This window comes from Onychostoma macrolepis, chromosome 12 (assembly GCF_012432095.1).
Source record: "Onychostoma macrolepis isolate SWU-2019 chromosome 12, ASM1243209v1, whole genome shotgun sequence".
Classification (NCBI taxonomy): domain Eukaryota; kingdom Metazoa; phylum Chordata; class Actinopteri; order Cypriniformes; family Cyprinidae; genus Onychostoma; species Onychostoma macrolepis.
Window position 1 is genome coordinate 19077842 of NC_081166.1, and position 17279 is coordinate 19095120.

A 17279-nucleotide genomic window follows, 5' to 3' on the forward strand; every position below is an offset into this window, starting at 1 on the left:
TACTATAATGAATTCTTGTCTCGTGAATGGCGCTTCGTAAGAGAAGTTTGTCATTCCGAACGAAAATTAACAACTGAATCATTTCACAAGGCCGTTCAAAGCGCCTCTGTCAGTTCTAGGTTAGTGAATCACTAGATTGTGCACACGAGTTCCTGCACAGGGAAAGACCGTGGCTCAGTAAACACTGAGACAACTGATCAATCAATTTGTAAAACGTCACCATTGGTATTTATCAACAACAGGCAGGACTGTTATATTATGCTATTATTTTATGCTATTTAAGATAACTTAGCCCTATAATATGAAATGTACATGTTCTATTACAAATCCAGTCAGCATCAATGCTCCCTGTTGTGCAATGGATGGATTTAAGCCAAAAAAAAAATGGTTTCAACTTCTGTTTCATCACAAATTGACTTAATTAACTGATATTGATTAGGGATGTGCGGGTCTAGTCGACTAGTTGACTAAACGGTACAGCTCCTGCTAGTCGACACTGAAATCAATAGTCGATTACACGAGAGAAAACATTTTAACATTACATTTAAAACATTTTAACAACAAGATAAAATAAAACTTTTGAAAAATAATAAATATAAAAATATATAAATATTTTTAAAAGCGTATCTGGGCGGAAACTACATTTTTACCTCAGACCTCGCATGCCTTTTCTTCATGTCAGTTGCGGCGAGCTCGAAATGACCACGCGAAGAACCAGCAAGGTGTGGGATTAATTTGAATTAGAAGGAAACGGAAAAGTTGTGTGTAAACTGTGTAGTGTCAAATTGGCTTACAATAACTCTACTGGAGCGAGGCGTAATCACGTAAATATCAGGTATGATTTACTTGTTTCACTTGTTGAACAGAATCTGTTGCAAGAATGACTCAAAGTCTGTTCACATCTCTGTGGTTAGATCAGTGTGCACAATAATGTGTCTTTGACCTTCATTATGTATGTTTTGATTATACTGTGTTGTAAATAAAATACAAATAATTAAAAAAAAACTTTTTTTCAATCTCCTCACATTCTCTTTTACCTGCTGAATCCACTCTTACATCCCTAATCATACCCAATACCTAAACTTAACTACCTTACTAACTATTAATAAGCAGCAAATTAGTAATTTATTTAGGGAAAGTCGTGGTTAATAGTGAATTAGTGTTCAATATTCCAAAGTGTTACCAAGCTTTGTTTTGGTTGGATCCTCAAAGACTAAAACTCTGTGATTCTCCAGTTTTTTTATCGCAATTTGTTTAAAGTCTGGTCTTTGTTCAGGATTAATAGAGGAAACAATGTTTTTTCTCTTTTCTGGTTATTGCAAGAACCTTTAGTCTGTAGTTCACGACTGGATCTGTCACATGATGCATCTTTTGCCATACCAGAAAGAACTTTGCAGGTTGCCGAGGTGAGTAGGTAAATTGTATCAAATATCAGGACCTGATTTCAAAAATGTGGCTGCAACTGCTGAACATTTGAGACTCAGATCTTGTAGAATTGTGCAAAAGGCTCTTGAAATTTGGAGCTTGGCTCTCACTGAAGAGGAAAAAGAACTGTTGGACCAATATTCAAAGAGGTCTATTAATTTTAATTGTAAAGACCCTTTCCCGAATTTAAGTATATGTCTAAGTATGGGAGAATGTAATGGTATGCTGTTAGACTGTGAAGATTTAATAATTGTGGGTTCAGAAATTGCACCTGGCAAATGTTTATATAAAAATTGTGTAAAAGCTTTTAATAAAACTTTTTTGATTAATAAGTCTGACACACCTTGGAGAGATGTACTTCAGCTTAATGTAGATGAAAAACCAGAATGGAGAGCTTTATATAAGTCACCTTTGGCCAGTGGAGTATTGTAACGAAGTAATAATACTTTGTTACAGTACTTAAGTATTTTTTGGGAGTATCTGTACTTTACTTGAGTTTTTATATTTCAGCCAACTTTTACTTTTACTCCACTACATTTCCTAATTAAAGCATCTCCTAGCATCTCTGGAGAGACCTAAAAATGGCTGTCCACCAACGTTTACCATCCAACCTGACAGAACTGGAGAGGATCTGCAAGGAGGAATGGCAGAGGATCCCCAAATCCAGGTGTGAAAAACTTGTTGCATCTTTCCCAAAAAGACTCATGGCTATATTAGATCAAAAGGGTGCTTCTACTAAATACTTAGCAAAGGCTCTGAATACTTAGGACCATGTGATATTTCAGTTTTTCTTTTTTAATAAATCTGCAAAAATGTCAACAATTCTGTGTTTTTCTGTCAATATGGTGTGTACAAACCCGACTCCAAAAAAGTTGGGACACTGTACAAATTGTGAATAAAAACAGAATGCAATGATGTGGAAGTTTCAAATTTAAATATTTTATTCAGACATATTTTATTCAGACATTATTCAACATAGATGACATATCAAATGTTTAAACTGAGAAAATGTATAATTTTAAGGGAAAAATAAGTTGATTTTAAATTTCATGGCATCAACACATCTCAAAAAAGTTGGGACAAGGCCATGTTTACCACTGTGTGGCATCCCCTCTTCTTTTTATAACAGTCTGCAAACGTCTGGGGACTGAGGAGACAAGTTGCTCAAGTTTAGGAATAGGAATGTTGTCCCATTCTTGTCTAATACAGGCTTCTAGTTGCTCAACTGCCTTAGGTCTTCTTTGTCGCATCTTCCTCTTTATGATGCACCAAATGTTTTCTATGGGTGAAAGATCTGGACTGCAGGCTGGCCATTTCAGTACCCGGATCCTTCTTCTACGCAGCCATGATGTTGTAATTGAGGCAGTATGTGGTCTGGCATTGTCATGTTGGAAAATGCAAGGTCTTCCCTGAAAGAGACAACGTCTGGATGGGAGCATATGTTGTTCTAGAACTTGGATATACCTTTCAGCATTGATGGTGCTTTTCCAGATGTGTAAGCTGCCCATGCCACACGCACTCATGCAACCCCATACCATCAGAGATGCAGGCTTCTGAACTGAGCGCTGATAACAACTTGGGTTGTCCTTGTCCTCTTTAGTCCGGATAACATGGCGTCCCAGTTTTCCAAAGAGAATTTCAAATTTTGATTCGTCTGACCACAGAACAGTTTTTCACTTTGCCACAGTCCATTTTAAATGAGCCTTGGCACAGAGAAAACGCCTGCCCTTCTGGATCATGTTTAGATATGGCTTCTTTTTTGACCTATAGAGTTTTAGCCGGCAACGGCGAATGGCACGGTGGATTGTGTTCACCGACAATGTTTTCTGGAAGTATTCCTGAGCCCATGTTGTGATTTCCATTACAGTAGCATTCCTGTATGTGATGCAGTGCTGTCTAAGGGCCCGAAGATCACAGGCATCCAGTATGGTTTTCCGGCCTTGACCCTTACGCACAGAGATTGTTCCAGATTCTCTGAATCTTTGGATGATATTATGCACTGTAGATGATGATAACTTCAAACTCTTTGCAATTTTTCTCTGAGAAATTCCTTTCTGATATTGCTCCACTATTTTTCGCCCACAGCATTGGGGGAATTGGTGATCCTCTTCCCATCTTGACTTCTGAGAGACACTGCCACTCTGAGAGGCTCTTTTATACCCAATCATGTTGCCAATTGACCTAATAAGTTGCAAATTGGTCCTCCAGCTGTTCCTTATATGTACATTTAGCTTTTCTGGCCTCTTATTGCTACCTGTCCCAACTTTTTTGGAATGTGTAGCTCTCATGAAATCCAAAATGAGCCAATATTTGGCATGACATTTCAAAATGTCTCACTTTCAACATTTGATATGTTATCTATATTCTATTGTGAATAAAATATAAGTTTATGAGATTTGTAAATTATTGCATTCCTTTTTTATTCACAATTTGTACAGTGTCCCAACTTTTTTGGAATCGGGTTTGTACATTAATGAGGAAAAAAAAAAAAGAACTTAAATGATTTTAGCAAATGGCTGCAATATAACAAAGAGTGAAAAATTTAAGGGGGTCTGAATACTTTCTGTACCCACTGTACACTCACCTATACATACACGGCACTAATACATTCATACAGTAATATTAATTTCCCTTCCATAACATGTCTTCTGTCAATTTTCTAACCTGGAATGTTCATGGAATTGGTTCTCATGCAAAGAAGGTCAAAGTCTTGAATCATTTAAATAAACTACAAGCTGACTTATGCCTTTTGCAAGAAACACATCTATCAGACACAGATCAAGATAAAATTAAATCATCAAAGTACAATCATTTATTCTCAGCTCAATATAATACAAAACAAACAAAAAAAATCTAATTTCTTCATAATACCACTGTTATAGACCCCGAGGGACGTTTTATTATTATAAACATTTCAGTCGGTAACAGCCCAGTTACAATTGGTAATCTATACGGCCCAAACACAGATGACCCATATTTTTTTCAAAACTTATTTTCCTCTATTTCAAATCTTTCTAATTGTCCAGTCATAATAGCAGGTGATTTTAATACAGTTCTCAACCCAGCAATAGATAGATCTAGTTTAAGTAATAAACTCATTTGGAGTGATTTTGGTCATGGCGATAGCTGGTGATTACAACACGCAAATGCTAAAGAATACTTGTTTTTCTCACCAGTCCATCACTCATATTCCCCCATTGATTTCTTTCTCACCAGTAATTCTATCATATCAAACATTTCCGAATCAAAGATTCATCCAATTGTCATTAGCGACCATGCTCCAGTAACATTAAAATGGAATACAAGTGAAACTAATAAACCTGCTACCAGATGCTGTTTTAACATATCTCTTCTGACCCAGATTTTGACAACTATTTTAAAAGAGAGTTGGCATTATTTTTAGAAACGAATGACACCCCTGGATTGTCCCCCTCTTCTTCTGTGGGAAAGAGGAAAAGGCTATGATAGTAGGCTGTGACATCCAGGTCTGTATCTGGTGTGGTGAAGTTTTAATACGGGTGGGTGGATGTAAGGTGGGGCTTGTGTCTCCCCGCCGTTGCCTTGAGCTATTGCTTCCAATGCCACCTGCCCTGGCTGGTTCTGACTTGCATGCCTCACTTTTTTTTAATGCATCACATATTAGCTGAAATACATGCACACCTGTTATGAACCTGTGTATGTATATGTATATGTATATGTATATGTATGTGTATATGTATGTGTGTATGTGTGTGTATATATATATATATATATATATATATATATATATATATATATATATATATATAATATATATATATTTATATTTTAGGAGTGTCAACGTTAACGCATGCGATTAATCTAAAAATTTAACGCGTTAATAGTTTTTAACGCAAATTAATCACTTGATAAGGTTTGACCCCAACTTCTTATATATATGTAAGGCGACGAAAGGAATTTAAAAAAAAAAAAAGAAGATAAATAAATACACACATATACAGGGTAAGTGTGCCATGTGGGTGGGCTGGGTCTCTGGCCTAGGCTGTACCATACATCTCACTGTTTTATGAGTATATGCTGTTTATGTTCAGTGGATACTCTCCAAAATGGCGCTAGGGTGACGTGGAGGAGACAAATAGTTTTTTAGTTGTTTTTGTCTTTTGCACACAAAAAGTATTCTCATAGCTTCGTAAAATTACGGTTGAACCCCTGATGTCACATGGATTACGGGGGAGTCGTGGCCTAATGGATAGAGAGTCGGACTTGTAACCCGAAAGTCGCAGGTTCGAGTCTCAGGTCTAGCAGGGATTGTATGGGGGGAGTGAATGTCCAGCGCTCTCTCCAACCTCAATACCATGACTGAGGTGAGACCCTTGAGCAAGGCACCGAACCCCCAACTGCTCCCTGGGTGCCGCAGCATTGGCTGCACACTGCTCCGGGTGTGTGTTCACTACTGTGTTTATGCACTTGGATGGGTTAAATGCAGAGTACAAATTCCGAGTATGGGTTGCCTCATGTCACTTCACTTATTTTACAGATGCCCTTGCTACGTTTCAGGACCTTGATTGCGTTTATGGAAGGGCCAGAGATCTCTCAGATTCCATCAAAAATATCTTAATTTGTGTTCCGAAGATGAATGGAGGTCTTACGGGTTTGGAACGATATGAAGGTAAGTAATTAATGACAGAATTTTCATTTTTGGGTGAACTATACCCTTAAAGTTGTAAAATGATTATAAAACATATAATAAAATGTATAATCCCCAAACAGAATATTGTGCTATGGAAGGGATGTTATTCTGCACGTCACTATTAGTGTGACATTAAAATGTCATACAGTTAAATTGTTAACAGATTTATATCTTTAACCCTTTCGCACGTGAGTTTAAAATATTCTAGCTGAGCCCCCGGCGTGAGTTTTTTTAGGCGACCGTTATTTTAGAATTTATAGCCTTATTGTTTCCATGGCGACGCGTCATGCTTGTCATGTGACACCGCAGCCCTAATAGCGCTGTATGACACATGGATTGCTTTTATTTCGTTTTTCCTTTTTTTAATATTAATATTCAGAAACATACTCGCTATATTATGAAATATCTGATATTCCGATTCTGAAATATGTGCAAGTAAATTTATTTGGTTGTTTAAACACTTTTATAATGACCGTGTTAGTTGATCTATACTGGGTGATGGGCGCCGCCATGTTTGTTCGCGCAGAATCCAGCTGTGGGATTAACAACACGTAAATTCATCCTCTCCTCCCAAAACACGTTAAAGTAAGTCTCCAGTAAACTGGGAGAAGAGCAGAGTAAACTTTAAAGTTATCTACACAATCTGTATATGATATCAATAAAACATGTCGTCAGATTATATTTGTAAGGATCATTATTGCTGCTTCCATAGACATCAGTGCATATTTTACAAACTATAAATGTATGGTTTTGCTAGTACTTATGTGTATTTAAATGTCTGAAATCTAAAATAAGCATTATATGGTTGAAAACACTGAATAAGTGATAATATGACAAGCGCCGCTGGCCTGATCTGGCTCCGCCAGAAAGCAGATTTGAATTCAGCAGTTGATGACGTGACGCACCGAACGTTCTAATCACACCGGTGTGATCGTACGCTCCTGGGACCAGCCAAGACTGATCACACCGGTGTGATCGTACGCGTTAAAGGGTTAATTTTAGCTTGTGCTATGCAAAGGACATTTTGTATATCCAAATTGGTTTGGGCTCAAAACAAATGTGCAGAGCTTATCGAATATCTAATTAATGTCAAAGTAAATTTGGTGTTGACATGTCAGTGTCACCTAATATTATTTCAGTGTAGCAAATCAGCTCAAAAGGGAAAATTATATAAATAATTACAATTAATTATGATTAATTACAATTATTTATATCGGCTGACAGTAATAACTGTAGCAGAATTAAATTGCCATCAACTGATCTGTTCGTCCAGCGAACATTCAGTGTAAGTTCATATCAACTCTAAGAAAGGATATTTCCGTGGCCACAGAAAATATTTTCCTATTAATGCCTTAGAGCATGTAGCGAGGGTCAAAATCGTAAAGAGACATTAATTTGCAAGGCGGAATCAGAAACTCATGTAATTTGTGCACACAACTTTTATTAACTAAACGCACATAACTAATCTAAACAAACAAACAAACGAATAAACATACACTCATGCGTACATACAAAGGGGAGCTAAAGTGGATTAATGAAACCATTAGAGAAAACAGAGAATGCAGTTATGGAAAGAGTCAGTTAACCACCTGAGTAAAACCATGAGCGCCATTTATAATGGGGTCTATAACTTATACTAAACCTCGGTTTTGTTTTGTTTAATTAAATGTACGATACTTGCATTGCCTTGGTCGTTGACGAGTGTCCGAATGCAGTCTCGGATGAAAGTCTTGATGGTTTCAAGGTTTTGGACTTGCGATCACGTTCTTGTCCTGACTCGAAGGTGATTGGGAGTTTCTTCCCATGTAGAAAGTGAAAAAGAGCTAAGAAATAGATCTGCTGAGATCAAGGCCTGGCGCAAAACATAAGGGTTGCTGAGGAGCTCACATCCTTCTCATCCTCTTAGAATCTAAAAGAACTGCAGACTGGGAGACGGGTCACTGATGTGAGAGCTTTATCTGCTATAGAGGTCACTCTTTTCGGGTGTCAAAGAGCCAATGGTGTCTTGAACTTTTGGAGGGAAAGTTTACGACTCTTTGTCTCCATGGATGGTAATTTGCATATGAACTGGATTGGAAGTTGATATACAAACTATTAAGGAGTCTTAGAACACTAATATGTTGCATAGGTAGTAACATATAATATACACTCTCAATTAGATCATCTGAAGACGAATTGATAGAGACCAAACATGGTATAAGTGAGGTGATATTAACTAGTGATCTATCATAAGCATGCATAAAACAGGATACAATACACAATAACATATACAAGAACAGTAATAATATACACAATGACCTGAAGGATATGTGTGTTCATTCAAAGAAAGGTTTTTCTATGAATTAATTAGAGAAGAGTCCATTTTATGGACATTATGTGTCCTAAGCCCTTTCCTAAGGGGAAATGAAGTGAGTGTTGCTCTGCCCGCATTCCTTTGAGCAATAAAACTAGTGTTATCAGATTAGTTGCCATGGAACCGGTGGCCTGGAGTCATTCACAGACATACTGGCACCCAATATGTGTATTGGGTGAGGAGTCTGTGACTATTTGTTAATCTAATGACTAATTGATTTGTTAAATCTAATGAAAAATTGTTTGTCTGATTGGTCCAAATGCTACACCAGTTGCCTACAAAATACTGATAATGGCAAAGATTGATGTTTAAGTTTATGATTTGCTTTGTTATAGCAGGTGTCGTCATCGAAAGACTGTGTGATTTATGAAGTAGGTGTCCTGAACTACTTTGAGCCTGACAGAGCCGGATGGATGAGGCGCAGCCGAAGGAGTGGAGTCTTGAGGCGACAGATGGTCGACGAGCCATGGTGCAGTGGACGGAGCTTCCCACCATCGCGCTCTCCCCCGTGGCAAGCACTGTAGCTGGATCTCAGACCTGGTCTGACGTCACTTGAGGCTCTGGCTCCAAGGCGATCCTTAGCTCTGTCGCTCCATTAGGCAATGGCCCGTCAGTCATGGCAGGATCGGGCTGGCCATCATCGGTGGGCTCAGGATTTGCTCCACGCAGAGGGGTGATGGTAGGCTGGGCTCTGGGTCGGGCTGTGTTCTGGATCGGGGCCGGACGCTCTCCAGACACCAGATAATTGCCTCCCTCCAGCACAGTCCAGTGGTGTCTGGTAGGTCGAAGGGGCTGAGGTAATTAGCCTCGATCCAGAACAGTGAGTTCAGTGTGGCATCATCCAACGCTGTTGAAATAGCAAGCTCACTGAACTCACTCGCAAGAAGGGCAGGTCTTTACTGGCTAGGGAGGTGAATTTGGCAGCTGTGTCCATGGAGGGGAGAAAAAAATAAACACTTTCAAAATACGAAAAAACAAAACGGAGATAAAAGGCGATGCTCACTTTTCTTTTTAGGTCCGGCATTCTCTCACAAACTTCTGTGTGGAAGCAAGGAGCATGAAGACGAAGGAGATTTCATTTAACACACTTTAATATTCCAGACAATGGTTATCACAGGGCAGGCAGGAGACAAACGTAGCACATAACATTGAGACAATAGTGAGACAGTGCTCACCCTGTGGTCTGTGTGGGTCCTAATGCCCCAGTATAGTGACGGAGAGACTATGCTGTCAAAAAGCACCGTCTTTCGGATGAGACGTTAAACCGAGGTCCTGACTCTCTGTGGTCATTAAAGGAATCACAGGACAGACTAACACAAACGAGGGTAATTAACAAGACACACCTGAACCAAATAACACAATCAAACATGAGAGAAAACTAGGTCACGGAGAGCACATGGGGGAGAAAAACACAAACAGACAGTCATGACAGTAGGCTATTATTTTGCATAATATTTGGGGGAGCAGCATTTTGACGAGAAAATGTGATTTAAGTGTTATACACTGTAATCAGATGAGACTATTGGCTTGTGAGCGTGAGACACAAGATAACTTCAGCTCAGCCCCATCCAATATTAAAACACAGAAGACATTTCAAAGATTTTTTTTGATGCAGTTCAAATGCACAGTCTTTCAGAATCGACGAATCTGCAGCCGATCGTTCTTATCTGGTGTAGAAGTCACAACACAGGCACCACTTAAACCGTAACAACAGAAAACATACTGCTGCTCTTTCTCTACTAATGCAGCATATAGTCAACAAAATAATTACTCTAGAATGACATGAAAACATGTACTGTAGTGTACAGTATAAATTTTGTTTTCTATATTTTAAAACCACATCTATATTCTCCCATTCTGTGCAGCGCACAATCTCACGTGTTAAAACAAACTCCACGAGGCGTCATTGATTTGGTCTCTAGAGGCAACTCTCATACTCTCATACCACAGCCACATCACCCTGTAGCCCAAGACTGGTTGCCCACTGAAGCTAAGCAGGGTTGAGCCTGGTCAGTACCTGGATGGGAGACCTCCTGGGAAAACTAGGTTGCTGTTGGAAGAGGTGTTAGTGAGGCCAGCAGGGGGTGCTCACCCTGTGGTCTGTGTGGGTCCTAATGCCCCAGTATAGTGACGGGGACACTATGCTGTCAAAAAGCACCGTCTTTCGGATGAGACGTTAAACCGAGGTCCTGACTCTCTGTGGTCATTAAAAATCCCATGGCACTTCTCGTAAAGAGTAGGGGTGTAACCCCGGTGTCCTGGCCAGATTCCCTCCACTGGTCCTGGTTAATCATGGCCTCCTAATAATCCCCATCCACTTGATTGGCTCTATGACTCTCTCTCCTCTCCACCTGTAGCTGGTGTGTGGTGAGCGCACTGGCGACGTTGTACTGTGGCTGCCATCGCATCATCCAAGTGGATGCTGCACACTGGTGGCGGTTGAGGAGAGACCCCCCCACATGATTGTAAAGTGCTTTGGGTGTACAGCAATACACAATAAAGCGCTATATAAATGCATTACTCATTCATCATTCTTTCATACTGTATACTGATAGCTGACGCTTCTCAGCTATTTCAACAACAGACACAACCCAGTAAAACTACTGGAATCGATTTTTGCCGATAACCATTTGTTCCAGCAATCAGTTATCAATGCTGATTAACTGACAAAACTGAACTGAACTGATCAACCGGTCAACTCCTACTCACTTGTCAATAAAGCATCTGAGACAGCTTGAATGGTATAAATGAGCAATGATATTCAAAAATGCAAAATGAAAAAAAGGCAAGGTTCCTGTGGCGTGGGGGGCATGGTTTAGCGGGATCTGCAGCGGGAGAGAGGCTTGGGAGATGAGCGGTGAGTAAGTGGGTCAAGTGCAAAGTGAAAACACCTGTATCTGATTGCAGTGATGAGCATGGAGAGACCGGGTAAAAGAGAGCATCTGGGGAGCGTGAGAGAGAGAGAGACGGGACGGAGAGCTCGTGCGGGGACAGCGGCTGAAAGCCAGAGAGATCCAAAGGACTGAGTAATCGAAAGAGAGAAGGCTGTTTGACAGCGCAGAGAGCGCGACGTTGTGTTGTATGATTCTTTTGTTTTCAATGAATAAAAGCACGAGCCTCCGTAAGCCAACCCCACCCTCTTCCCTCCTCCATACGAACTTTGTCACATTGGTGCCGAAACCCGGGAAGGAAGTAGGAACACCGCCACCAGTATGTCATCTCCGTCAAGTTCGCCGTTTGCGGAGGTCATCCACTCGCTCGCGGGCCTCCACCAGGAATATCATCAGGCATTACTGGACATGAGGGAGGACCAGTTCCTCGTCCAGACGCAACAGGAGGTCCGCGAGATGTTCTGGAGCTGGATGGACTGGGAGGTTCGGGCTGGGGGAACTCCAGCTGCTCCTGCCCTGGCAGCCCACATGCCTTTAAACAAAATGGGGCCACAGGATGATCTGGAGGCCTTCATCGACCTCTTCGAGAGGACCGCCGAGGCATGTGGGAGGACCGCCGAGGCATGTGGGTGGCCCCAGGTGAACTGGCCAGTGCGCCTCATCCCGCTGCTTTCGGGGGAAGCACAACATCTGCCGGTTCATTACCTCCTGGTCTACGATGACCTCAAACGGGCCATCCTCCAGCGGGTCGGCCTAAACCCCGAGGGGAAAACGGCCGGCCCTTCGTGATGGCTCAACAGCTCCGGGACGCTTGCGAAAGCGTCATCGACCAAATCATCAATCGCGTGGTGCTGGAGCAGTTCATTGGTTCGCTGTGCGCGAGGTCCCGCAAGCCTCGACGGGGTTTTCCCCTTTTGAGCTTCTGTACGGATGTCAGCCCCGGGGGGTTTTGGACATCTTGAGGGAGGCTTGGGAGGAAGGACCTTCGGATAGCAAAAACGAAATTCAGTATGTGCTGGACCTGAGAACAAAACTCCACACCTTGGGGCGCCTCTCTATAGAGAATTTGTCACAGGCCCAGGGCAAACAAAGCCGGCTGTACAATCGGGGAACCAGATTACGCAATTTTGCACCGGGAGATAAAGTGCTTTTATTGCTCCCAACTTCTATCTCTAAATTACTGGCAAGGACCCTTTGAGGTCACACGGCGAGTGGGGGATCTCAATTATGAGGTGATTCGATCAGACAGGAGCGGGGCAAGTCAAATATACCATCTCAACCTCCTTAAAAAATGGAGCGAGGTGGAACAAGTGATGCTGGCGAAGGCAGTGAGTGGAGAGGAAGATCTCGGGCCAGAAGTGAACCATAAAATCCAATCACTCGCTCTGGCCCCAGGGGGAGATCACGTCTCGCCCTCCCAGATTACTGATGTAGAAAAATTGCAAACCGAGTTTGCAGACGTGTTTTCGCCCCTGCCCGATCTAACCAATCTCATACAGCACCATATTGAGACGGAGCCCGGTGTGGTAGTGCGCAGCCGGCTGTATTGTTTGCCTGAACACAAAAAGAAAGTGGTTCAGTCAGAATTAGAAGCTATGTTAGAAATGGGAGTAATAAAAGAATCCCACAGTGATTGGGCGAGCCCGATAGTTTTGGTACCTAAAACGGACGGCTCTGTGCGTTTCTGTGTGGATTATCGAATTGCTTGATTGGCTGGGTACAGCTCGTTTTTATTCGACACTGGACTTGACCAAAGGGTATTGGCAGATCCCCTTATCGCCCTTATAAAAGACAGCCTTCACAACGCCATTTGGATTACACCAATTTGTTACGCTTCCTTTCGGGTTGTTCGGGGCTCAGGCCACTTTTCAGCGTCTCATGGACAGAATCCTCCGTCCGCATACAGCCTGTGCTGCTGCCTATCTGGATGATATCATCATCTACAGTCAGGATTGGCAGCGTCATATGGCGCATCTGTGGGCTGTCCTGCGAGCGCTGAGGGGGGCCAGGCAACGGCCAACCCGAAAAAGTGTGCAGTTGGGCGCGTGGAGGTTAGGTATCTGGGTTTCCACTTGGGTCATGGACAGGTGCGCCCCCAAATTAATAAGACGGCGGAAATTGCAACCTGTCCGCGACCTAAGACCAAAAAGGAGGTGAGGCAGTTCCTGGGGCTGCCAGGATATTATAGAAGGTTTATTCCTAATTATTCGGTCCTCACCAGCCCGCTGACTGACTTCACTAAAAAGGAAGCCCTAGATCCGGTCCAGTGGACGGAGCTGTGTCAGCAGGCTTTCACCCAGGTAAAAGCTGCTCTGTGTGGCGGGCCGCTATTACACTCTCCTGACTCTTCTCTCCCTTTCTTGCTGCAGACAGACGCGTTGGACAGGGGGCTTGGAGCAGTCTTATCCCAGGAGATAGAGGGTGAGGAGCGGCCGGTGCTGTACATCAGTTGGAAACTCTCTAAGAGAGAGACTATTTATAGCACCATTGAAAAGGAGTGCTTGGCAATCCGGTGGGCCATTCACTCTCTGTTCGGACCATGCGTCCCTGCAGTGGCTCCACCGCATCAAAGATACCAACGCGCGGATCACCCGTTGGTATCTGGCATTACAGCCGTTTAAATTCAGGGTGGTCCACAGGCCGGGGGAAGCGGATGACTGTAGCTGATTTCCTTTCCAGAAATGGAGGGGGGAGGGGGCTGCAGGCCGGAGGGCTCCCCGGCCTGAGTCGGGCGGTGGGGGGGTATGTGGCATGGGGGGCATGGTTCAGCAGGATCTGCAGCGGAGAGAGGCTTGGGAGACGAGCAGTGAGTAAGTGGGTCAAGTGCAAAGTGATAACACCTGTGTCTGATTGCAGTGATGAGCGTGGAGAGACCGGATAAAAGAGAGCGTCTGGGGAGCATGCGAGAGAGAGAGACGGGACGGAGAGCTCATGCAGGGACAGCGGCTGAAAGCCAGAGAGATCCAAAGGACTCATTAATCGAAAAAGAGAAGGCTGTTTGACAGCGCAGAGAGCGTGAAGTTGTGTTGTATGATTCTTTTGTTTTCATTAAATAAAAAAATGAGCCTCCGTAAGCCGACCCCGCCCTCTTGCTTCCTTCATACGAACTTTGTCACAGTTCCAAAAGTTCCAAAAGTAATAAGTATGACAATAATTAAAAAGTAATAATTATAACAATAATTAACTCACCATCACTCGTGTCATATTGTCAGGGAGTGTGTCAATGGACAGCCTGTTGGCTGACTCTTGTCCAGTTCTGTTCTGAGTGTGTCTGCTGGAATCTTGCTGGTCTCTTTTTGTTCTGTGGATGTCTGATGGACCTCCATCAGCCTTCGCTGACTGCCCATGAATTATACCTGATGTAAAAACAAAATAAAATTGCGTGTCATCTTAGCTATTATTAGCGATCTTATAAGCATCTTAGCGATTATTCGGACGTTTTGCTGAATGTTGTAGTTGTCGGAGCAGCGGCTGAAACTCGCTGATCTGATCACAGGGACTGAGCAACAAGACCCGGACTCTGTTTTAATCATTCTAGCAGACTTTAAAAAGCAAATCTCTCCCGTGAACTCCCAAAATTCAGACAGCACATCACATGTCCCACCAGAGACAGTAATATACTGGATCACTGCTATACAGCAATAAAGGATGCATATCACTCTGTCCCACGGGCAGCTTTGGGGCTCTCTGATCAGTGTTTAGTTCATCTCATACCAACCTACAGGCAGAAACTGAAATCATCTAAACCTGTATTAAGAACTGTAAAAAGATGGACTAATGAAGCAGAGCGGGATTTACAAGTTTCTTTCTCACTGATTGGGGTGTTTTTGAAGCTGCTGCCACCGATCTGGATGAGCTCACAGAGACTGTAACATCATATATCAGTTTATGTGAGGATATGTGCATTCCTACCAGTTCTCATTTAACCTACAACAATGACAAACTATGGTTCACTGCAAAACTCAGACAGCTCCGTCAGGCCAAAGAAGATGCTCGCAGGAATGGGGACAGATTCTTGTATAAACAGGCCAAATACACATTGGAAAAGGAGATCAGAGTGGCAAAGAGGAATTATTCTGGAAAGCTAAGGAACCAATTCTCTTCCAGTGATCCTGCTTCAGTGTGGAAAGGTCTGAAAGACATCACCAATTACAAGACACCATCCCCCAGCACTGTGGAGAATCAACAACTGGCAGACGATCTGAATGAGTTTTATTGCAGGTTTGAAAAAACACAATTCACACCTCCTGCAACCCCCCTCTCCTCCCCTCCTGCACTGCAGATCAGTGAAGATGATATGTGTCAGGTCTTCAGAAAGAACAAGAGAAGTAAGGCACCAGGCCCAGACAGTGTGACACCAGCCTGTCTGAAAACCTGCGCTGACCAGCTGGCCCCCATCTTCACACAGATCTTCAACAGATCACTGGAGCTGTGCAAAGTCCCCTCATGCTTCAAACGCTCTACCATCATCCCCGTCCCAAAGAAACCCAAAATTACTGGACTTAATGACTACAGACCTGTGGCACTAACGTCTGTGACCATGAAATAATTTGAAAGACTGGTTTTGGCTTATCTGAAGGACATCACTGGACCCTTACTGGACCCCCTGCAGTTTTCCTACAGAGCAAACAGGTCTGTGGATGATGCAGTCAGCATCTAGACAGACCAGGGACTTATGTGAGGATCCTGTTTGTAGACTTCAGCTCTGCTTTTAAAACCATCATCCCATCACTCCTCCATCCCAAATTAACTCAGCTATCCGTCACCACCTCTGTCTGTTGGTGGATCACCAGCTTCCTGACAGACAGGCAGCAGCTAGTAAAGCTTGGAGAATTCTCATCCAGCACCCATACGATCAGCACTGGCACCCCCCAGGGTTGTGTCCTCTCACCACTGCTCTTCTCTCACTACATGAACGACTGCACACCTAAAGACCCCTCTGTCAAGCTCCTGAAGTTTGCAGATGACACCACAGTCATCGGCCTCATTCAGGATGGTGATGAGTCAAGAGGTTACAGACAAGAGGTTAAGGAGCTGGCTGTCTGGTGCAGTCTTAACAACCTGGAGTTTAACATGCTCAAAACTGTGGAGATGATTGTGGACTCCCCCCACTCACCATCATGAACAGCACTGTGACTGCAGTGGAGTCATTCAGTTTCCTGGGCACCACAATTTCTCAGGACCTGAAGTGGGACAGTCACATTGAGTCCATTATGAAAAAGGCCCAGCAGAGGTTGTACTTCCTTCGTCAGCTAAGGAAGTGCAACCTGCCACAAGAGCTGCTGAAACAGTTCTACTCCGCCATCATCGAATCCGTCCTCTGCACAACTCAGCTACCAAATCTGACCTCAGAAGACTACAGAGGGTAGTCCGGACTGCTGAGCGAATCATTGGTACAACCCTCCCTACTCTCCAAGAACTGTACTTATCCAGTGAGCAAAAGGGCTGGCAAAATCACTCTGGACCCCTCACATCCAGCACACTCCCTCTTTGAACTGTTGCCGTCTGGTCGACGCTACAGAGCTCTGAGCACCAGAACGGCCAGGCACAGGAACAGTTTCTTCCCTCAGGCAATCCATCTCATGAACACTATTATATATTATTTAACACACATACTTATTTACATTTCAAATTTGCACATATCATACCTGTACATGCATAATTGTCTATATTATATATGGTGTGTTTTTGCTATTTTGTACATTGTCTATTTTGTATATTTGTATATTGTTCTTTTTATTATCTGTGTCCTGTCCTGTCGCTGTCATTCTGTTGCACTGTGGAGCTTCTGTCACTATAACATATTCCTAGTATGTGTAAACATACCTGGCAATAAAGCTCATTCTCATTCTAAAAAAATCATGTTGACTGCACTGAGTTAAAGTCAGCATGAAATAAAAATGCATGCTATTGATTTTATTGTGAACAATTCATACATTTC

At 42.8% G+C, this 17279-nt stretch overlaps 1 protein-coding gene across 4 annotated transcripts in view; it reads right to left on the reverse strand.

Moving 5' to 3' along the window:
- plxdc1 (plexin domain containing 1) overlaps positions 1-17279 on the reverse strand; it is a 256512-nt gene that overhangs the window by 140243 nt on the left and 98990 nt on the right. For all 4 annotated transcript variants that reach the window (XM_058793071.1, XM_058793072.1, XM_058793070.1 and 1 more), the window contains exon 2: positions 14528-14694. In XM_058793071.1, coding sequence (XP_058649054.1) covers positions 14528-14694 — 167 coding nt within the window. The remainder of the gene's footprint in view (positions 1-14527; positions 14695-17279) is intronic.